At 41.7% G+C, this 22,750-nt stretch overlaps 1 protein-coding gene across 1 annotated transcript in view; it reads right to left on the bottom strand.

Annotated features, from left to right (window-relative positions):
- Nucleotides 1-440: 440 nt before the first annotated feature.
- Nucleotides 441-22,750, bottom strand: part of LOC8038400 (UDP-glucose 4-epimerase-like) — a 24,749-nt gene continuing 2,439 nt past the window's right edge. Inside the window, exons 3-8 of the mRNA XM_040210673.3 lie at nucleotides 11,735-11,848; nucleotides 10,460-10,639; nucleotides 7,794-7,974; nucleotides 3,135-3,226; nucleotides 1,958-2,153; nucleotides 441-596 (exon numbers count right to left, since the gene is read on the bottom strand). Of these exons, the coding sequence (XP_040066607.1) occupies nucleotides 517-596; nucleotides 1,958-2,153; nucleotides 3,135-3,226; nucleotides 7,794-7,974; nucleotides 10,460-10,639; nucleotides 11,735-11,848 (843 nt within the window). The 3' untranslated portion in view covers nucleotides 441-516. The remainder of the gene's footprint in view (nucleotides 597-1,957; nucleotides 2,154-3,134; nucleotides 3,227-7,793; nucleotides 7,975-10,459; nucleotides 10,640-11,734; nucleotides 11,849-22,750) is intronic.

The raw sequence follows: 22,750 nt of genomic DNA, 5'->3' as shown, positions 1-22,750 counted from the left end.
GGGGTTCACCTCACGAATACCTGAGGCTAAATGGCGCGAATTACGGTGAACGCGCTCGGTTTTCCCATTTAAAATTACAGGAAATCGCTTAATTATTCTACGTGTGAACAAGAGAACGCCGATAGCTCTGAAACATTTGTGTTCGATTCGATCGGGGATGCGTATAGTTTGACCGCGTTAAAAATAAACGCTATACTTTATTTTATTTATATTTTGAAGGACATTACCTTATATACCACAGAAACTTCGGCGCTCATTCAGGACGACCGATGAATGTATCCACTATTCTTGAACGTCATTAGGAATGATCAAGTGTGACTTCTTGTCTCGTGTAACGTTTTTGGTAATCGATTTTGTTTGATTACGATAATCATATATACTTACTTGGACGAATTATCTATGGGCTTCCTGACTCGGTTACACCCTTCTGCGAACAAACATAGACTTTATTCGGCGGATGAAGATTCGTCGATATACCACCACCACCACCATTTCCGCAATCGCCGGTCGAATTTGTTAGCTTCTTGTCGAATTCTGGCTGCCCGTCCTGGCGTAACCGGTCGGATTCTTCTTCTGCCATCTCCAGACGTCCTCGCCTGGAAATGACAGCAGAGACGGGCCTGTCAAACAAACGAAAATATACACAAAAAAAAATAAAAATAAGATTGACAAACGTTCCTTCCATCAGCGAGATCGCTGCATTGCGCCCTGCAGTGTTACTCGCACACAATGTACCAACTCGTGTTTGTGACGTCAGGAACACGAGTTTCTCGACATATGCGCAGTGCCAGGATCTTCTTTATTGTCTATAAACAAACTGATATATGATTGATGCATAAAACTACTACCTTTTTCGTTTTACATGTAGATGTTTCTTGCCGGCGACATGTGACCACATTATATACTGTAAACGACTTAATTTTCGCGAAGACCTAATTTTCGCGAATCGACTACAATTCGCGAAAAATAGGTCCCGCGAACAATTCCGGTAAGATGTAAACACATTGGAATCAATATTGAGATGCCACCGCGTCGCGAAGATTAGAACCTGCGAATTATTCCAAAATTTTAGCTTTAACTTAAATCGCGAAATATCGAGCCCGCAAAAAATAAGTCGTTTACAGTATTCACCGAGTGACGGAATGTGACATCAAAAACGCACACATGAAACGCTTTTTTCTCCTACGCCAATTAAAATCGACTGCTGGACTGTTGGCTGAACGTATAGTTGGTTAAAGGGACGCTGACAACCTCCAAAGTTTTTTGTTTTATTCCTTGTCAGGGGATCCATTATGGTGTCAGAAGATTACCCAATCAATATTTTACTAAAGCGTCACGTATATTTCTTTAATGAAGTCGAAAAACGCAACTGCTCGGTGCCGAAACCGAAACTGGACTGGGGAGGAAGAAGAAATGTAGAGGAGGAGAGAGGGTGCGGAAGTCACGTGGCTGTGCAACTTTATTTTCTTTAATCAACGTACTTGCGGCTTTTTGGAAACCACAGAAAAAGGGTATTGTATCTCTTTTCTATTTTTAATATTGAGTGTATGCTTTCGATGATCCAAGACTTTGATTATATTTGGTGGTTGTGTCTAAACCATAGAAAACGGCGCGTGACCACGGAGAAGAGAGTGAGCGCGACTCAAACCGGCCAGTTCTCGATCTGCGGTTTTCGAGCGGAAAAAAAAAAAAATCGAGCTGCAAATTGACTTTAGGGTAGTTGGGCTCTCATATGTCACGCACAAATAAAAACCTTGGCGAGATTAAATGCCCTGTCAGGGTCCCTTTAGCGCTTGTCTTCTCCTGTCCCTGTCATGTTTCTGTCCTCTCGCGCTATTTTGTATATGCTCTCCCTCGAAATAACAGCCGCCGCGCATGCGCCCTGGGCTCAGTGACTCAGCATTGTTTACCCATGGGTGACAAGCGCTGAAAATACGTATATTTGTGCGTCACGCACACATGTGGAAGAGCGACTTCTCTGCCTTCCAGCCGAGTTCGTCCCGAGCCAGCTTGGAGCTGGCCACCATCTTGGCCACGTCCCCGGGCCGTCGTTCCAGGACGTCGTACGGTACGCGGACCCCGGACGCTTCCTGAAAGGCGGCGATGACCTCGAGCACGGAGGCGCCGCCGGTGCCGCCGTTCATGTTGTACGTCTGCGCAGTGTAGATGGAAAGAAAGTCTACGGTAGCCTTGACAACGCAGCACAATAAAGCTAATCCAAGAATCGCCCTTCTGCGTGGTATAGACCCGTTGCTCTGGGGCAGGGGGCGCGAGCGCATCCGCAAGACGCGACCATGTTATGATGGCTGAACCATCCAGGTGGCTGTGTAACGTTCGATTTTGCACGTGCCACGTTCGAATGCAAGCATCTGACGATGCGCGATAACAAAACCTCTAAACAAATAAAAATTAAAAAAAGAATTATGCAGCTCGCGGCCGCAGCGTCCCATGAAACATTCCTTTCATCTTTGCCTTCTTTCATAGCTTCCGCGGGCATGTATGTTTTACTTTACGTGATAGCGAAGCCGAAGCTACTCGCAAAAGCACGTCCTCCTGAAAGATGCTCGCACTGCACGAGCGCGCGTGCTTGACAGGGACGCTGGAAGCTCGCAGCTCGCTCTTGTAGCCTCTGCTACGCTGGCACTTACTTAAAATGGAACGGAGTAGAAAAAAACTCTAGTGGGGAAGCGTACTGACGCATGTTCGAAACCCGAGCCAAATATTCTATTTTGCTCGCCTGGAGCGCTGCTCAAAACTTGAGAGCTACGGGCCTATCATCTTTGTCTACTGTTGTAGAACGCACGCGCATGCATTCACCGGCAAATGACCCGGCGGCCATAGCTGTGTGCGCGACTGCTGAGCGCGTGCTGTTCTTTTGTAACGTGCATTCTTTTGTAACGTGCATTCCGCACCCTCAAGATTGCCGGTCTTAGCAGCCTATTAATGTGGGCTCGTTCTGAGCATGCGCTCCACCCACAAATATGGCGCCCAGTGAATACTCCTTATATACGCTGTAGAGGCGTACATCTGTCGTGCAACTGGGACAGAGGAACGCTTGAAAAGCGCAACTTGTCTGAGCCCTTCCTGACGCGCGTGGCTGAGACAGATTCATGTGGCCACCGAGCTATCCTCACCTTGATTCCCGTCAGGCTCCCGGTCATAATCTTGTTCACAGCGACCACGTGACCCTTGGCGAGATCCATGACGTGCACGTAGTCTCGAACGCCTGCACGCGTATAGCACAAGCAAGGAGGGTCCTCATGTTTGGTCAAGACACCGCGGCTCAAGCCAAGTCCTAGCGTTTTCTTTTTTTTTTTCTTTGCAGCGGAATTGTTAAAGGACACATGCAAAGGAAAAAACAATTTTTTTTAGACAGCTTAGATGGAAAAAGGATGTCATAAAATGATTTTACAACGAAGAAAAAAAATTTTTAGAGCTATATTTACGGCGCTATACGAATTTGTAGTTGGCGCTCGCGGGAGCCGCCGCTGGTCACGTGGTAGGCCCGCGCGCCGCCGCGCTGCGTCGCCGCCGCACGCTGAGCGTTGTGCGAACGCCGCTTCAACGCGTTTCTCCACGGCGCCGTCGCCGCCGCCGCACAAGTTCGTCTGCTTCGGGGCGCCGCCGCCGTCGTCTGACCGGCGTACAGGTCTATCGCGTCTGCTTGCGCTTTTTCAGGAGTTTCCTTTGGGCTCTAAAAGTTACTTATTCGTCTTGGTTTTTTGTTATACTTCAAACAAAGATGATTAAGTTACTTTTAGAGGCCATAGGAAGCTTCCGAAAGAGCGCAAGCACCACGTGATAAATAAAGACCAGTCACGTGATAAATACAGACCACTTTTCCGCGGTGCCCGCGGGCGCCAACTACAAATTCGTTTCGCGCCGTAAATATAGCTCTAAAAAAATTTTTTCTTCGTTGTAAAATCGTTTTATGCCGTCCTTTTTCCATCTAAGCCGTTTAAAAAAAATGTTTTTTTCCTTTGCATGTGTCCTTTAAGGGCTAGCTTCCCCAGGATCGTGTCGACCAGCAAAGAAATGACGACACTGAACTCTGGACAGCTACCGCCATCTATGAGCGAAGGCGGCAACCATACAACTGGTTTCCACCGTCGCTCATAGATGGCGGCAACCTTTCTTCGAAGGAAGAAGAGCGGGAGCGGAACGAGCGGCGATGTGCGCAGCAGCGCGCATGGTTCCGCAACCGCCGCGAGGCCGCTATCGCCTCAAGTTCTACTGCGTCGAGCGTTTCAGATTCCCTAGTGAAAGAAGAGCAGATCGCTCGCCCGGAAAGCCACCGTCGAGAACAGAAGCTACAGCTCCGCTGCTCTTCCTTCTTCACCAGAGTGGAAAGGCTGCAAGTTTTGTTTTTAAAGCATGAACCGTAGGGTGCGTTGGACCATAGAGGGGATCGCACAAACACCAACCCTTCCTACCGCAACCTCCACCAGAAAGCAAACCAAGAATTTAAAAGTAAAAATGTAAGTAGTCAAAAGCCCGACCACGGTGAACATTTCTTGTCGAATAAATGTGCGCGGAAGCTGACTATTTAAATTACGATGCAATTTAAATACTATTTATGCGTTAATTTCATAACCTAAGTTTTCGTTCAAACGGATGATGAAATTTTTTACCGATCTGATTGGGCGAGAAACCTTTTACAATTTTCTTCCAATGGTTTTTCAGCCATTTGGATGAGTAAAAATCCTCTGATCATTATGGACGAATGTGCCATGAGTGAATGTATGTCCCAATTTTTTTCTTTTTGTGAAACGCCTTCAGCTGGTCACGTGTTCGCGCTTGGTTGGCGTTTTTGTGTAACAAATCTATCGTTACCGACAATTTAAAAATCACATGGCATGGCTTATTACCTTCACGCTTCTTGATTGGTTGAACTCACTGACGTCATGCCCCTGCGGTGGCGCTGTTGTCAGTACTGCGCATGCGTACACGCTTCACTCCACCCGAACTTGGTTTCTGCGCACGCGCAGAGCCCACACCTGGTGTGGGCAAAGCGGGCGTGTTTGGAAACACCACTGATCTCTATGTCTATTTGCTGGATCGCGTTTGACCAGCTCCTCCTATGGACCGGAATGCGGTCACTGGCGGCCATCTTTAGGTAGAGTTATATCATCTCTAGCCATCATAGTAGTATGGCGGACAGCGCAATGGCGGCAGGCTGCCATAAAAATAGCCGTAGATCTAGTACACTGTACCGTGGGTGACATTTCGTGCTTGATTGAAGTTGTTCGACGAAGCAGATTCTTGAAACCCGGCGTGAACGGTAGCCTCATCTTTGAGGACCCGGCAAAAGTTCTACGAAAGCGCAGCACCGGGGGAAAGCAGCGCAGCTCGCATCAAAAGCAAACTCCGTACCGTCGTCTGCTTTCGATGCTTCTTTCGATGCGACTTTCGATACGTGCTGTGCTGCTTTTCTCTCGGTGCTGCGATTTCGTGAAACTTTTACCAGGTCCTCAAAAACCGGACTACTGTTCACGCCGGGTTTCAAAAACATGTTTCGTCAAATAATTTTAATCAAGCACGCAATATCACTCACGCTATTTTGACCGCAGCCTGCCAACCCACCTGCCAAAACGCTATCTGCCATGGATGGATGATAGCGGCTGCAGCAGCTTACATTGGCTGGAGGTGATATAACTCTACCTAAAGATGGCCGCCAGTGACCGCATTCGCGGAGCGGGCAGACGCGATCCAGCAATTGTCATAGAGATCAGTGGGAAACACCGTGTTGGACATGGAGAATAGAAGGGTAGGAGAGGGCATGACGTCGGCCGCGTAGCCTCAACAAGCCATGCTCCCTTGACGCCTCGCCACTTTCTCGTTTCCCTCCTTACTCTCCTCACCAAGGAGGTTGCTCCTCACTCACCATGCCAACGTGACCACATCACGTGACCGTAGCTAGCCTTCGTCTTACTATGGGCTACTAGAATACACCACAGTCTAGCCTTCAATCTGATAAAACCTACCGGACGGAGCGCGCGCAAGCCTGCAAGGAGTCCTTCTACAATCAACCATCCATCTCACACGTGACATGTCACGTGCACCAATCGCCAGAGAGATCTGCGGTCACGCTGGGCACAAAATCGTTTAAACTTTTTATGACTAGGCTTCACCAATATTGCAACGTGCCCCCTCCTAGTACTTCTAACCTCCTTGGTGTTGGGTGTATTCGCGACTCCAGCGACCTATAGGGGGAGCCACCACCAAACAAACATGGCGGCTGGGAACAAGTCGCTTCGGCTCGTCCGGGCCGCCTGAATGGGTGGCGCAATCAAATTAAGAGATTTTCTTTTGTTTAATACCCTATTTTATGGGTATTTGAACTGCGACGGTTAAGTGTAGCCGGTGCACATAAACTTGCGGAGCATAGTTTTGCTTTCCCGGTGCTTTTTGTTCTTTTCATGTCAAACTTTTATTTCGGAGATTTCGTTCAAAACCGAAAGTATGGATTCCGGAGAGTCGGTAATAGACTCTAATCAGTTTTGATCAGCTAAAGAAAGCGGCAATGACTACAGAATTGTTCTTCCGAGAGTAAGTTTCAGCTAACTCGCTGGAGTCGCGAATACGGACTGGCGACACAATCGTATTGACTGCGGAGCGATCATAATACGCGCTGCAGATTCGCCACGCGGTGACTATTGGCGAGGAGATCAAAATATAGAGGGCGCTTTATCGAGCTTGGTTTCCACAGAACTCGGTGTTTACCCCCTCTACCTCGTTGGTGTTTACCCAACTCAAGAACCGTGGACTGAATTTTTTACTTGATCTTCCTCGATCGATCAAGGTCAAGATTACTGGACGTTCCATCTCAGTTCCAACAGCTAATCAGTGTTGGGTCTGGGGCCCTAAACACGTCAAACACAAAGCTGGAGCAGAAAGTTCGCGGAGCGCGCCGATTGGACGCAAAAAAAGCGCAAAGTCATCGTCGTGATAGGCCAATCGGTGCGCTCCGTCAACTTTGGTCCCAACTTCGTGTTTGACGAGTTTAGAGGCCCTGTACTCTTGTTCAGTTGCTGCTTCACTGATTAAGCAAGAGCCTCAGCCGAGCGCTGACGCAGCTTTGGGCTAGATCAGCCGAGCGCTGCGTCAGAAGCACAAACAAATAATGGGTTTGACGATAAAAAATGACAGCGCAGGAGAGCCTGGTGCAGGTTTACCATTTTCTCAAACCACATGACACTACGTGGAGAACGAGAAGAATTCAAAGTGAAAGAGAAAATAAAACAAAAAAACTTTTAGCCTTTCCACTATGGTGAAAAAGAAAGAGCAGCGGAGCTGTAGCTTCTGTTCTCGGCGGTGGCCTTCAAGCGAGCGATCTGCTCTTCTTTCGAAATGGAATCTGAAGCGCTCGACGCAGTGGAACTTTAGGCGATAGCGGCAACCAGTTGTCTGGTTGCCGCCGTCGCTGATAGATGGCGGTAGCTGTCCAGAGTTCGATGTCATCATTTCTTTGTTGGTAGACACGATCCTGGGGAAACTGGCCCTTAACAGCTCCGCTGTAAAAACAGTGACAGACGGCAACGTCTCAAATTCTGAATAGCGTCAAAAGGTCGAACAAGTGTGGTAGCAATGTTGGAAATATAGTAAACAAAAATGAGTCGTTGCCTTTTGTTACCTGGTATTTTCTCTTACACTTTGGGTTCTTCTTGTTTTCCACCCACACTCAGGTGGTTTAAGGAAATAGCAAATGATTCGTGCTTTTGTTGTCCCCATGGGATTTAGTTCTCAACTTAGCCGCTACCAGCGCGACGGTTGAATCTCCCCATATGTCTCACAGGTTCCGTCCGGCGTGTCGTAGTCATTTCCGTGGACGTGCAGCCTTTCCCGCCTCCCGATGGCCACCTGGGCGACCAGGGGAACCAGGTTCTTGGGCGTGCCCTGCGAGTCCTCTCCGATCTCGCCCGAGCTGTGTGCTCCGGCCGGGTTGAAGTAACGCAGCAGCACGATGCTCCAGCCCTGCGTGTGTTTTAACAAAGAATAATTATAAGCCGACCTCTATGAGAAGACCGCCACGCGGAACCGTCACGGAGAAAATTATCGCTGAGGGCTGAAACATCGTGACTTCAGGGGACATCAAGATGTCACATGACATCATGAGGTTACGTACCTGTGACGTCATAATATCACGTGACACCTTGAGTGTGATGTCACAGTCATGTGACCTTATGAATTCGCGTGACAGCACAGGTTTTTTATTATTCTTACTGGGCTTTGACCCAGGTCATTCACAACGCATTTTGTGTACAAAAATAAATAATCGAATCAGTTTTTTTACTTGCTAAACTAACAGAGGGCATCTGACACGTCCCAGCGAAGGAAGGATTATTAATTGCAATAACCTGGGGACATCTGACGTGCCAGGCATGGCGTCTTGTCCGAAATAAGCATCCGTCAGAATGCGGGCACCTCGGACGCGATTCGAATCCGCGAACCGGGGATTCGTAGACCACCGCGATTGTCTCGGAGCCCCCGAGGCGGTTTAAATAAAAGAATAAGTCAGTACACTCCGTTTCACTTTTTCCTGACCGCGCTCATAGGTCATCGATCACCGTTGATCGATGGTTTCCAAGCGCATGAAGAAATTAAAGTTAGTGCAGATAATTATATCCAAGAACGTCGTGAATAGACGAAGATCTCTCGTTTCGGTTTCAACGGAGCTTCATCAAAAGCTGGTGGGCCGTCAAAAATAGTCATGGGAGCGGTGGTTGGACTTGACTAGGCTAACTGCTTGTATCAGTCTTTGTAACAAAGATGGCGTTGTATATAAACCGGATTGTGACATATCTTCTAGACCTCAAGAGTTCTGGGGACATTTTAAATTATGTTACGGGCGTCGCTAAACAGATGGTTGTCGGTAAACGTCACTATAATTTGAAATGCTGTCCTGAGCCGGCGTGCACGTTTTATGTTCGCAACAAGGCGGACAAAAATGCTAAATATAAAGGAACTGCAATCAAGGCTATGACAAAATCAAAGTATACAACACAAAGGAAGCATCCTGCTGGGGATATGAGGTGAACTATCTGTGTTTCACCAGTATAAGCATTCCCTCGTTGAAGCGCACACGTGTTACCGTGTAATGGAGACTCTCCATCGCACCAAAAATGGACAACGTCAGTGCAAAAATCGCCTTCTGCACGCTGCCATCTTTGCCTGCTGGGCTGTGGAACGCCTTCTGAGCATGCGCTGTTGACCTCCCGTGCGGTAAGTCGGACGCTGCGCATCCGTCCACAGCTCAGTGACTCAGCATTTTTCGCCCGGGTGATAAGCGATGCATAGGTCTGTACCAACCTCTGTTCGTTTTGAAAGAACAACTAATTGCCCACATTTTGATGCGTCATATTGCTTTATACGCAAATTAGTTAGGAAAATAAAAGCGTTTCCACGGATTCTTCAAATATTGCTCCTGTTCCGTGGCCAGGAAAGAGTTACGTACAATCGCAAACCACGCTATACACCCTTGCAAGGGAGATACTGCAGCCGGTCTATGTACTGCGTTGAAAACGGGACAATAAAATATTTATTATTTATTAAAAAAAACCTCGGACCGCGTGCCCAAGTGAGGCGGACCTACTCTCCAGGAAGGACGCCCGCTGCCTGTCGTACAATGTTGCCAAGCGTCTCTTGCGAAAGAGAATGATATATTTTAAGGAATACCAGAATAAAACAACAGAACGAACCTTCAGTCTCTAGAAACATTTTATCACGTGCTACGTGGCTATTTTCATCTCACTTAAAACCAAAAGGAAAATATAAACGCTTCCAAAGAATGCAAACGGGAGGGATTTCAGGAGCCGCATGGCCATTACGTCAATAATGGCTGCGCTCGAGGCAGTCCTGAACTTCCACGACATGCTGGAATAGAGGCTCCGATCGTTATAAAGTCAGCTCCAACCCTTAAACATGCCTCATCCTACAATATCTGAAGCCACGATTGTATGTGGATATGTCCACCTGCGTTTCGAAACAGTAAGTATGTCGCTAACGTGCGCTAAGGTCAGCCATCGGCGATACAAAAGGCGCCGCCATCTTGTCCTCGCCCACCTCAATGACATGCCGCTAGCCCACCTCAACATGGCGGAAACGTTACGGGGCGCCGGCATCGCTCACATTGGCAGCGCACGAGCCTTTCTTCATCCAGGTCGAAAAATGCCGATGGACGCATGTGTTGGCATTCAATATTTCGTGAAAGAGAGATACTGCGCACGCTCGGAACGTTTTCCACAGCAGGTAGACAAAGATGGCGGCGCGCAAGAGGTGATTTTTCGAAGAGGTCTATACGATTCGATATAGCCAATCATGCAGCGCCAAAAGTGCACCGTCATGGCGCTCGTTCTCTTTGTGTATTTTGTTATGACCGACTAAACCGATCACGCACAGTGAATGCCCGATATTGTGCTTTTTTTCTTCTCTTCTGTGATTGGCTGCGTCGTGGTCCCACCTTTTCGGTGCTGCCGATGTCCCTGAGCATCTCTTCGACCATGAACTTGGTGCGGCCGTACGGGTTGGTGCAGTTCCGTCCAGTCGGGTGGTTCTCGTCGACAGGAAGGTACTCCGGCGTCCCGTACACCGTGCTTGAGCTTGAGAAGATGAGTCGCCTCACACCATGCTTCTTCATCGCCTACGCGGTCGGGGGGAAAACAAATGGTACTAATTTGAAAGAAATTACATCAACCTGGTTGGGGGAAACAATGATCTATAACTATAGGGTCTGTATCCTCAAAATCAAATTCCCCCCCCCCCCCCCAAAAAAAAAAAAAAGAAACAGTCGCCGATAAAAATATTGATTAGGATTTATCTAAAATATTCAGAATTTGAGGACTGGTATTGTAAACACGCGACTTTTTTATATTTTATTGGAATCCTAAAACAACTATAAAGATACAGTTTTTTTTTTTAATTTCCACTTTGTTGGTAAGTATAAAAAAAAAGGATAGAGGTACACATAAGCACTTCTTATGAGTTGTGAATGCGAAAGCATGTACATCATTCTTGCTCTACGCGTGTTGGTGCGCTGACTAGCGCTGACCTGGCGCGGTGTGTCAGGCGAATGGGAGCCTGGTCGACGCGCGCTAGCCAATGGGATCGAAGCGCTGTAAAAGGTGCCGTGGCTAACCGGCGAATGGGAGCTGGCTTGACTTGAAGAAGGATTTAAGAGCCGTTTGGGCGTGGTTTGAAAGCTGATGACGTCGGCTCGCTCCATGAGACAGTTCATACTTTCGCATTCAAAAGTATTTTGAACCCTAACCACAACAAAAGGGGTGGGGAGGGGGAGGGGGGTGGAGCTTCCCGAGGACAGTAGTCGAACACCTCTGGTCTTTTAGTCATTCAACTTCGGGCCTTCCTCTTGAACAAGGCTTAGCTCTTATTAAAAAAATTGGCTTTAACAAAATTGTTGACTGCTATCTCTACCCGAAGGACACTAGAAATACGAATAATTCAGATTTTTTGAATAAGGAACGAAAGCTCCGAAAAACTTATAATTTCAAGTGAAAACAAAAACAGTCCAGAAGAACATTTATAATTAAAACAAAAATAAAATTAAGAACATATAAGAAAAACGCAAGAAACGGACAAGCACAGACACCAGTTTAAAGCACAGCAACCTGTGTTTTGAGACGGTGCATGTGTTTACGAACAGAACCCTCCGATTCTGCTCAAAAATAAACTCCGAAAACGAAGAACCCTTACAAGTATAACTATAAGAACAGCTTACGTCAACAAGTATGATGGTACCACCGATGTTGTTGCGGTAGTACTCCAGAGGCACCTTCCACGATTCTCCGACGGACTTGTAACCGGCCGCGTGAATGACGCAGTCGAACCGGTGCTGTTGGGAAACGAACGCGTGTGCTATATGCATATACAAACCTTATAATGTTTTTTTTTCCAGATAACCGAAACCTCAGTAGGCGGACTGCTAAGATGCCTAAAAAGAAATTTAGAAAATGCTTCAAGTTGGTGCTTATGCATCTGTGTGCTTGGACCTAGTTTAGAGCGCTCGTTTTGACAAAAACCCGGCGGTGTCTGTCAGTTTGTCAGAGCCGGGGAGAGAGCCAGAAGAAGAGAGGTGGAGGTGACGAGAGCGACGCTCCTATTGGCTCGAAGCGCTGACATCACACGCGTCTCCCTCTCTTCCCGCGGCGTTGACAAACTGACAGACACCACCGAGTTTTCGTCGAAACGCCCGTTTTCGTGAAAGGAGCGTCGCATAGCTGGCTCGGGGCCAGAGAGGAGGATCCGCAGCGACGCGGTGGAATTCGGGCATGCTCAGTTGCGCCGCCCCCTCTGCCGTCTCTGGGTATGTACTTCGCTCTCGGTCTCCGTAGTAGAGCGCATGGGCTGTGATGCGTGCGTGTGTGTGTCGTTAAAACGAAGAATGCGGTTCTCTGTACGAGTGACATGGATGCGGTGATAAACGAATAGAATCGAGTCATACACAAATGGAAAAGGGGGAAAAGGAGGTGAGGAAGAACTATAATGCTAGCGCATGTCCATCCAATGAATCCCATTGACCGCCGACTAATTTTTTTTATGACCAACGCTACAGGACCATCATACAAAAAAGAAAAAAAAACACGTGATATACTGTGTCTGCAGTTAGCAGTGGCACCGCGTCTTGCCGATCATCCCGCTGTGGATCAGCACTCGAGGAGCGACAAAACAATGTCGCGTTCCTGTGACGTTGTCAGTTGGTGAAAACACATCGGCCGATGCGGTAATCTTGCACCCAGAATGTAGGAGTGAGTTTCCAATACAGACAGCCATTTACAACTCGGTAGCTTCACCTTGTGGTTGTGGGTACACCTACGGGACAAAACACGAAGACGTTTTTTTGAGCTACCAGAACTCGTTTTCATCTCAAGAAGCGTAGTAAAAAGAAGTCCGGCTCGTCGCGGAGCATTTCTAGATCTTTCTGTTTTTATGTGGAGAATTAAGGTATATCTAGGTGTATTGTATATTAGATAGATGTCATCTTATCAATATGTACACGCTTCAAACGCCAGAAAGCATAGCTTCTTCCTCTGACAACCAAATCTTGTAAGAACTACTTCGAACTGCATATGAAAAATGCGACCAGTGGCCATTGGCCAATGGCCAGAGAAAGGCCAGTCATCTGCCAATGGCTGGGCACTGTCTGGCCGTTGGCCAAAGGATCATTGCCAGCCATTGGCCAATGATTGGCCAATTACCTGTGCTGCTTGGGCTTCTTGAGCTGTAACTTTTTCACTCGCATCTCAATAATTATTTTTAAATAAAAAAATAAAAATTGAGAAAATGGCAAATGGAGGTGACGCCAAAACCAACTTTCAAATTTTCGTCTCGCTTTCAGGCGAGGTAACGTCACGTGTTGCAAAACTTGCAGGTCGACCAGGTGCATTTAAATAAAACATAGTACGTCGCACATTGTTTTTCGCTCGTTCTGCTGGAGTGAATTTTTGAACACGAACTCAGCTCTGTTACGTCACGGCGCGGTGGTGGCGCGTCGGGCGCACTTCCGGTCTGGGGCTGTGGGCGGAAGTCACCATGCGAGACGTGCATTCCGGCGTTGTTTTTGTAGAAATTTGCAAAAAGCAACCTGCCTTCTCGTCAAAACGCCGTGACTAGGACTCTGCGCGAAGAGTCGGGAAAGGTTTGAAGGTCAGTTTTCATGTGTTTTCTGCCTGCTCGGTTCGTCCGAGAACGTGAGCATGGGCCATGAAAAAGGTAAACCAGAGGCCGTCGGACCACGATTGCTTGTGCGGGAAGCACTTTGGGTTGAATGCACGGATACTTGTGCTCGTCAGATTTATTTGTTTTGTTCCAGCACGAACGCGGGAAAACCGTAAAGTTGTACGGACCACCTGCGAACTACGTTCAGTGCGTCTTCAAGTTGGAACGGCCGCCTGATCGTTCGAACTGTCGTCTGCTCTCAAACGTTTCTGCATTTTGTCGTCTGCTTGTTCAAACGACAGCGGCCCATAGATCAAAGGTCCAGTCATTGCGATAAGAAGTAAGTGCAGGACTCAAAAAAACTTTTCAGTTTGAAGGTTTGTTGGAATAAATAGACTCGGTGTAAACAGTAGATACAAGCATATGTTGATAATTGTTACCTGGCCATCTTTGAGTTGTTATGCCTGATTCACTTGGTCCGATTCTGCTTGCGAATTTCAGTATCGACGTCGACCATCTCAGCTACGGTTCACGCTTTCGCTGCCCGAGCGTCGTCATGACTGAAAATAGCGAGCAGAATCTAATCATGCGAGTCAGGCTTTGACGTCCATTCTGCGGTGTCCACGCGGAATGAATCGCCGCATGTCACATTATTCACGTGAAGTTTTGCGGTGCAACGAGCCTCGTCAATATCACTGAAGCCACTACAGTAGTCAGACATTACCAGGAAGACGTAGAATAAACCATTCCAACGCGAAAAAGAGCACGGGGACTCACACCTACGCCGACAACAACGCATTCCAATGGTTTGTGTATGGGCGCCGCGAGCTTTTTGCCCACACCTCATTGCGCATGCGCGGCGCCGGTGGCGTCCGCTAGGGGCACTGCGGTTTGTTTGAAAGCATACAATAAAGTCGTTCACTCACTCACTCACAGTTAGTCTATATCATTCATTTCACACCAGCTAACATCACGTAATCCGTCGGGAACGGGTTGTACTGGCGTTTTGCTGCCCAAATGACAAAATTCGCCGTTGCGTTTTCAATGTTGCAATATATATATATATATATATATATATATATATATAAATATATATATATATATTCGAAACTTATATATATATATATATTCGAAACTTTAATATCTTAGCGGAAAGGAAAATATTTTCACCTATTATAAGTTGCCACCAAAATTTTGTCGGAGCTCCCCTTTTACTGCACATGCGGGAGATCTTTATCCTGCTAAAGCATTCGCTTTTATATATATATATATATATATATATATATATATATATATATATATATATATATATATATATATATATATATATATTCGAAACTTTAATATCTTAGCGGAAAGGAAAATATTTTCACCTATTATAAGTTGCCACCAAAATTTTGTCGGAGCTCCCCTTTTACTGCACATGCGGGAGATCTTTATCCTGCTAAAGCATTCGCTTTTATATATATATATATATATATAAATATATATATATATATATATTCGAAACTTTAATATCTTAGCGGAAAGGAAAATATTTTCACCTATTATAAGTTGCCACCAAAATTTTGTCGGAGCTCCCCTTTTACTGCACATGCGGGAGATCTTTATCCTGCTAAAGCATTCGCTTTTATATATATATATATATATATATATATATATATATATATATATATATATATATATATATATTCGAAACTTTAATATCTTAGCGGAAAGGAAAATATTTTCACCTATTATAAGTTGCCAACAAAATTTTGTCGGAGCTCCCCTTTTACTGCACATGCGGGAGATCTTTATCCTGCTAAAGCATTCGCTTTTATATATATATATATATATATATAATCGAAACTTTAATATCTTAGCGGAAAGGAAAATATTTTCACCTATTATAAGTTGCCACAAATATTTTGTCGGAGCTCCCCTTTTACTGCACATGCGGGAGATCTTTATCCTGCTAAAGCATTCGCTTTTATATATATATATATATATATATATATATTCGAAACTTTAATATCTTAGCGGAAAGGAAAATATTTTCACCTATTATAAGTTGCCACCAAAATTTTGTCGGAGCTCCCCTTTTACTGCACATGCGGGAGATCTTTATCCTGCTAAAGCATTCGCTTTTATATATATATATATATATATAAATATATATATATATATATATTCGAAACTTTAATATCTTAGCGGAAAGGAAAATATTTTCACCTATTATAAGTTGCCACCAAAATTTTGTCGGAGCTCCCCTTTTACTGCACATGCGGGAGATCTTTATCCTGCTAAAGCATTCGCTTTTATATATATATATATATATATATATATATATATATATATATATATATATATATATATATATTCGAAACTTTAATATCTTAGCGGAAAGGAAAATATTTTCACCTATTATAAGTTGCCAACAAAATTTTGTCGGAGCTCCCCTTTTACTGCACATGCGGGAGATCTTTATCCTGCTAAAGCATTCGCTTTTATATATATATATATATATATATATATATATATATATATATATATATATATATATATATATATATTCGAAACTTTAATATCTTAGCGGAAAGGAAAATATTTTCACCTATTATAAGTTGCCAACAAAATTTTGTTGGAGCTCCCCTTTTACTGCACATGCGGGAGATCTTTATCCTGCTAAAGCATTCGCTTTTATATATATATATATATATATATAATCGAAACTTTAATATCTTAGCGGAAAGGAAAATATTTTCACCTATTATAAGTTGCCACAAATATTTTGTCGGAGCTCCCCTTTTACTGCACATGCGGGAGATCTTTATCCTGCTAAAGCATTCGCTTTTATATATATATATAGATATATATATTCGAAACTTTAATATCTTAGCGGAAAGGAAAATATTTTCACCTATTATAAGTTGCCAACAAAATTTTGTCGGAGCTCCCCTTTTACTGCACATGCGGGAGATCTTTATCCTGCTAAAGCATTCGCTTTTATATATATATATATATATATATATATATATATATATATATATATATATATATATATATATATATATATATATATATATATATATATATATATATTCGAAACTTTAATATCTTAGCGGAAAGGAAAATATTTTCACCTATTATAAGTTGCCAACAAAATTTTGTCGGAGCTCCCCTTTTACTGCACATGCGGGAGATCTTTATCCTGCTAAAGCATTCGCTTTTATATATATATATATATATATATAATCGAAACTTTAATATCTTAGCGGAAAGGAAAATATTTTCACCTATTATAAGTTGCCACAAATATTTTGTCGGAGCTCCCCTTTTACTGCACATGCGGGAGATCTTTATCCTGCTAAAGCATTCGCTTTTATATATATATATATATATATATATATATTCGAAACTTTAATATCTTAGCGGAAAGGAAAATATTTTCACCTATTATAAGTTGCCACCAAAATTTTGTCGGAGCTCCCCTTTTACTGCACATGCGGGAGATCTTTATCCTGCTAAAGCATTCGCTTTTATATATATATATATATATATAAATATATATATATATATATATTCGAAACTTTAATATCTTAGCGGAAAGGAAAATATTTTCACCTATTATAAGTTGCCACCAAAATTTTGTCGGAGCTCCCCTTTTACTGCACATGCGGGAGATCTTTATCCTGCTAAAGCATTCGCTTTTATATATATATATATATATATATATATATATATATATATATATATATATATATATATTCGAAACTTTAATATCTTAGCGGAAAGGAAAATATTTTCACCTATTATAAGTTGCCACCAAAATTTTGTCGGAGCTCCCCTTTTACTGCACATGCGGGAGATCTTTATCCTGCTAAAGCATTCGCTTTTATATATATATATATATATATATATATATATATTCGAAACTTTAATATCTTAGCGGAAAGGAAAATATTTTCACCTATTATAAGTTGCCAACAAAATTTTGTCGGAGCTCCCCTTTTACTGCACATGCGGGAGATCTTTATCCTGCTAAAGCATTCGCTTTTATATATATATATATATATATATAATCGAAACTTTAATATCTTAGCGGAAAGGAAAATATTTTCACCTATTATAAGTTGCCACAAATATTTTGTCGGAGCTCCCCTTTTACTGCACATGCGGGAGATCTTTATCCTGCTAAAGCATTCGCTTTTATATATATATATAGATATATATATTCGAAACTTTAATATCTTAGCGGAAAGGAAAATATTTTCACCTATTATAAGTTGCCAACAAAATTTTGTCGGAGCTCCCCTTTTACTGCACATGCGGGAGATCTTTATCCTGCTAAAACATTCGCTTTTATATATATATATATATATATATATATATATATATATATATATATATATATAATCGAAACTTTAATATCTTAGCGGAAAGGAAAATATTTTCACCTATTATAAGTTGCCACAAATATTTTGTCGGAGCTCCCCTTTTACTGCACATGCGGGAGATCTTTATCCTGCTAAAGCATTCGCTTATATATATATATATATAGATATATATATTCGAAACTTTAATATCTTAGCGGAAAGGAAAATATTTTCACCTATTATAAGTTGCCACCAAAATTTTGTCGGAGCTCCCCTTTTACTGCACATGCGGGAGATCTTTATCCTGCTAAAGCATTCGCTTATATATATATATATATAGATATATATATTCGAAACTTTAATATCTTAGCGGAAAGGAAAATATTTTCACCTATTATAAGTTGCCACCAAAATTTTGTCGGAGCTCCCCTTTTACTGCACATGCGGGAGATCTTTATCCTGCTAAAGCATTCGCTTATATATATATATATATATATATATATAATCGAAACTTTAATATCTTAGCGGAAAGGAAAATATTTTCACCTATTATAAGTTGCCACCAAAATTTTGTCGGAGCTCCCCTTTTACTGCACATGCGGGAGATCTTTATCCTGCTAAAGCATTCGCTTATATATATATATATATATATATATATAATCGAAACTTTAATATCTTAGCGGAAAGGAAAATATTTTCACCTATTATAAGTTGCCAACAAAATTTTGTCGGAGCTCCCCTTTTACTGCACATGCGGGAGATCTTTATCCTGCTAAAGCATTCGCTTATATATATATATATATAGATATATATATTCGAAACTTTAATATCTTAGCGGAAAGGAAAATATTTTCACCTATTATAAGTTGCCACCAAAATTTTGTCGGAGCTCCCCTTTTACTGCACATGCGGGAGATCTTTATCCTGCTAAAGCATTCGCTTTTATATATATATATATAGATATATATATTCGAAACTTTAATATCTTAGCGGAAAGGAAAATATTTTCACCTATTATAAGTTGCCAACAAAATTTTGTCGGAGCTCCCCTTTTACTGCACATGCGGGAGATCTTTATCCTGCTAAAACATTCGCTTTTATATATATATATATATATATATATATAATCGAAACTTTAATATCTTAGCGGAAAGGAAAATATTTTCACCTATTATAAGTTGCCACAAATATTTTGTCGGAGCTCCCCTTTTACTGCACATGCGGGAGATCTTTATCCTGCTAAAGCATTCGCTTATATATATATATATATAGATATATATATTCGAAACTTTAATATCTTAGCGGAAAGGAAAATATTTTCACCTATTATAAGTTGCCAACAAAATTTTGTCGGAGCTCCCCTTTTACTGCACATGCGGGAGATCTTTATCCTGCTAAAGCATTCGCTTTTATATATATATATAGATATATATATTCGAAACTTTAATATCTTAGCGGAAAGGAAAATATTTTCACCTATTATAAGTTGCCAACAAAATTTTGTCGGAGCTCCCCTTTTACTGCACATGCGGGAGATCTTTATCCTGCTAAAACATTCGCTTTTATATATATATATATATATATATATATATATATATATATATATATATATATAATCGAAACTTTAATATCTTAGCGGAAAGGAAAATATTTTCACCTATTATAAGTTGCCACAAATATTTTGTCGGAGCTCCCCTTTTACTGCACATGCGGGAGATCTTTATCCTGCTAAAGCATTCGCTTATATATATATATATATAGATATATATATTCGAAACTTTAATATCTTAGCGGAAAGGAAAATATTTTCACCTATTATAAGTTGCCACCAAAATTTTGTCGGAGCTCCCCTTTTACTGCACATGCGGGAGATCTTTATCCTGCTAAAGCATTCGCTTATATATATATATATATAGATATATATATTCGAAACTTTAATATCTTAGCGGAAAGGAAAATATTTTCACCTATTATAAGTTGCCACCAAAATTTTGTCGGAGCTCCCCTTTTACTGCACATGCGGGAGATCTTTATCCTGCTAAAGCATTCGCTTATATATATATATATATATATATATATAATCGAAACTTTAATATCTTAGCGGAAAGGAAAATATTTTCACCTATTATAAGTTGCCACCAAAATTTTGTCGGAGCTCCCCTTTTACTGCACATGCGGGAGATCTTTATCCTGCTAAAGCATTCGCTTATATATATATATATATATATATATAATCGAAACTTTAATATCTTAGCGGAAAGGAAAATATTTTCACCTATTATAAGTTGCCACCAAAATTTTGTCGGAGCTCCCCTTTTACTGCACATGCGGGAGATCTTTATCCTGCTAAAGCATTCGCTTATATATATATATATATAGATATATATATTCGAAACTTTAATATCTTAGCGGAAAGGAAAATATTTTCACCTATTATAAGTTGCCACCAAAATTTTGTCGGAGCTCCCCTTTTACTGCACATGCGGGAGATCTTTATCCTGCTAAAGCATTCGCTTTTATATATATATATATAGATATATATATTCGAAACTTTAATATCTTAGCGGAAAGGAAAATATTTTCACCTATTATAAGTTGCCAACAAAATTTTGTCGGAGCTCCCCTTTTACTGCACATGCGGGAGATCTTTATCCTGCTAAAACATTCGCTTTTATATATATATATATATATATATATATATAATCGAAACTTTAATATCTTAGCGGAAAGGAAAATATTTTCACCTATTATAAGTTGCCACAAATATTTTGTCGGAGCTCCCCTTTTACTGCACATGCGGGAGATCTTTATCCTGCTAAAGCATTCGCTTTTATATATATATATATATATAGATATATATATTCGAAACTTTAATATCTTAGCGGAAAGGAAAATATTTTCACCTATTATAAGTTGCCAACAAAATTTTGTCGGAGCTCCCCTTTTACTGCACATGCGGGAGATCTTTATCCTGCTAAAGCATTCGCTTTTATATATATATATATAGATATATATATTCGAAACTTTAATATCTTAGCGGAAAGGAAAATATTTTCACCTATTATAAGTTGCCAACAAAATTTTGTCGGAGGTCCCCTTTTACTGCACATGCGGGAGATCTTTATCCTGCTAAAGCATTCGCTTTTATATATATATATATATATATATATATATATATATATATATATATATATTCGAAACTTTAATATCTTAGCGGAAAGGAAAATATTTTCACCTATTATAAGTTGCCACAAATATTTTGTCGGAGCTCCCCTTTTACTGCACATGCGGGAGATCTTTATCCTGCTAAAGCATTCGCTTTTATATATATATATATATTCGAAACTTTAATATCTTAGCGGAAAGGAAAATATTTTCACCTATTATAAGTTGCCAACAAAATTTTTTCGGAGCTCCCCTTTTACTGCACATGCGGGAGATCTTTATCCTCCTAAAGCATTCGCTTTTATATATATATATATATATATATATATATATATATATATATATATATATATATAAACGAATATGTGCAGATGAATGAACCGTACTTAATCCAATGAATTAAAGAATCCAAGTTTTCAGGAACCCGCCGAAAGCCAAAAATTGGCGGAGCCAGGATTTGAACTCTGGGCCTCCCAATGTCCGGTCGGGTGTGCTAACCACTACACCACTCCACCTTAGCTTTCTGGCGTTTCCTACCTGTCTTATTAATGCACAGGAAACGAAATGTGTCCAATCGGAGGTGTTCTGGAAACACACGCCGCCGCGTGGAACGCGGTACGACGCTTAGTGTCACGTGGTACGTGCTCGTTTGTGCTCCAGAAATCCTCCCACTGTTTGTCTCGCCCCGTGTACATGTAGTATTCTTTGTTTATGAGCTTTTTTAGAGACACGGTATCATCATCATCTGCGAGAATCAAGAGCCACGTTATTGAATATACAACACGGGCACTTCACGTCATCGTACGTGGTCTCCGAGGAGGATATAAACGAATATGTGCAGATGAATGAACCGTACTTAATCCAATGAATTAAAGAATCCAAGTTTTCAGGAACCCGCCGAAAGCCAAAAATTGGCGGAGCCAGGATTTGAACTCTGGGCCTCCCAACGTCCGGTCGGGTGTGCTAACCACTACACCACTCCACCTTAGCTTTCTGGCGTTTCCTACCTGTCTTATTAATGCACAGGAAACGAAATGTGTCCAATCGGAGGTGTTCTGGAAACACACGCCGCCGCGTGGAACGCGGTACGACGCTTAGTGTCACGTGGTACGTGCTCTATAATATATAATAATATAAGCTAAATATATATATATATATATATATATATATATATTCGAAACTTTAATATCTTAGCGGAAAGGAAAATATTTTCACCTATTATAAGTTGCCACAAATATTTTGTCGGAGCTCCCCTTTTACTGCACATGCGGGAGATCTTTATCCTGCTAAAGCATTCGCTTTTATATATATATATATATATATATATATATATATATATATATATATATATATATATATATATATATATATATATATATATATATATATATATATATATATATATATATATATATATATATATATTCGAAACTTTAATATCTTAGCGGAAAGGAAAATATTTTCACCTATTACAAGTTGCCAACAAAATTTTGTCGGAGCTCCCCTTTTACTGCACATGCGGGAGATCTTTATCCTGCTAAAGCATTCGCTTATAT

The sequence above is a fragment of the Ixodes scapularis genome, unplaced genomic scaffold (assembly GCF_016920785.2).
Source record: "Ixodes scapularis isolate PalLabHiFi unplaced genomic scaffold, ASM1692078v2 PGA_scaffold8__174_contigs__length_109621045, whole genome shotgun sequence".
NCBI lineage: Eukaryota > Metazoa > Arthropoda > Arachnida > Ixodida > Ixodidae > Ixodes > Ixodes scapularis.
Note: the sequence above shows the minus strand (reverse complement) of the source record. Positions and strands in the feature narration are given on the sequence as shown.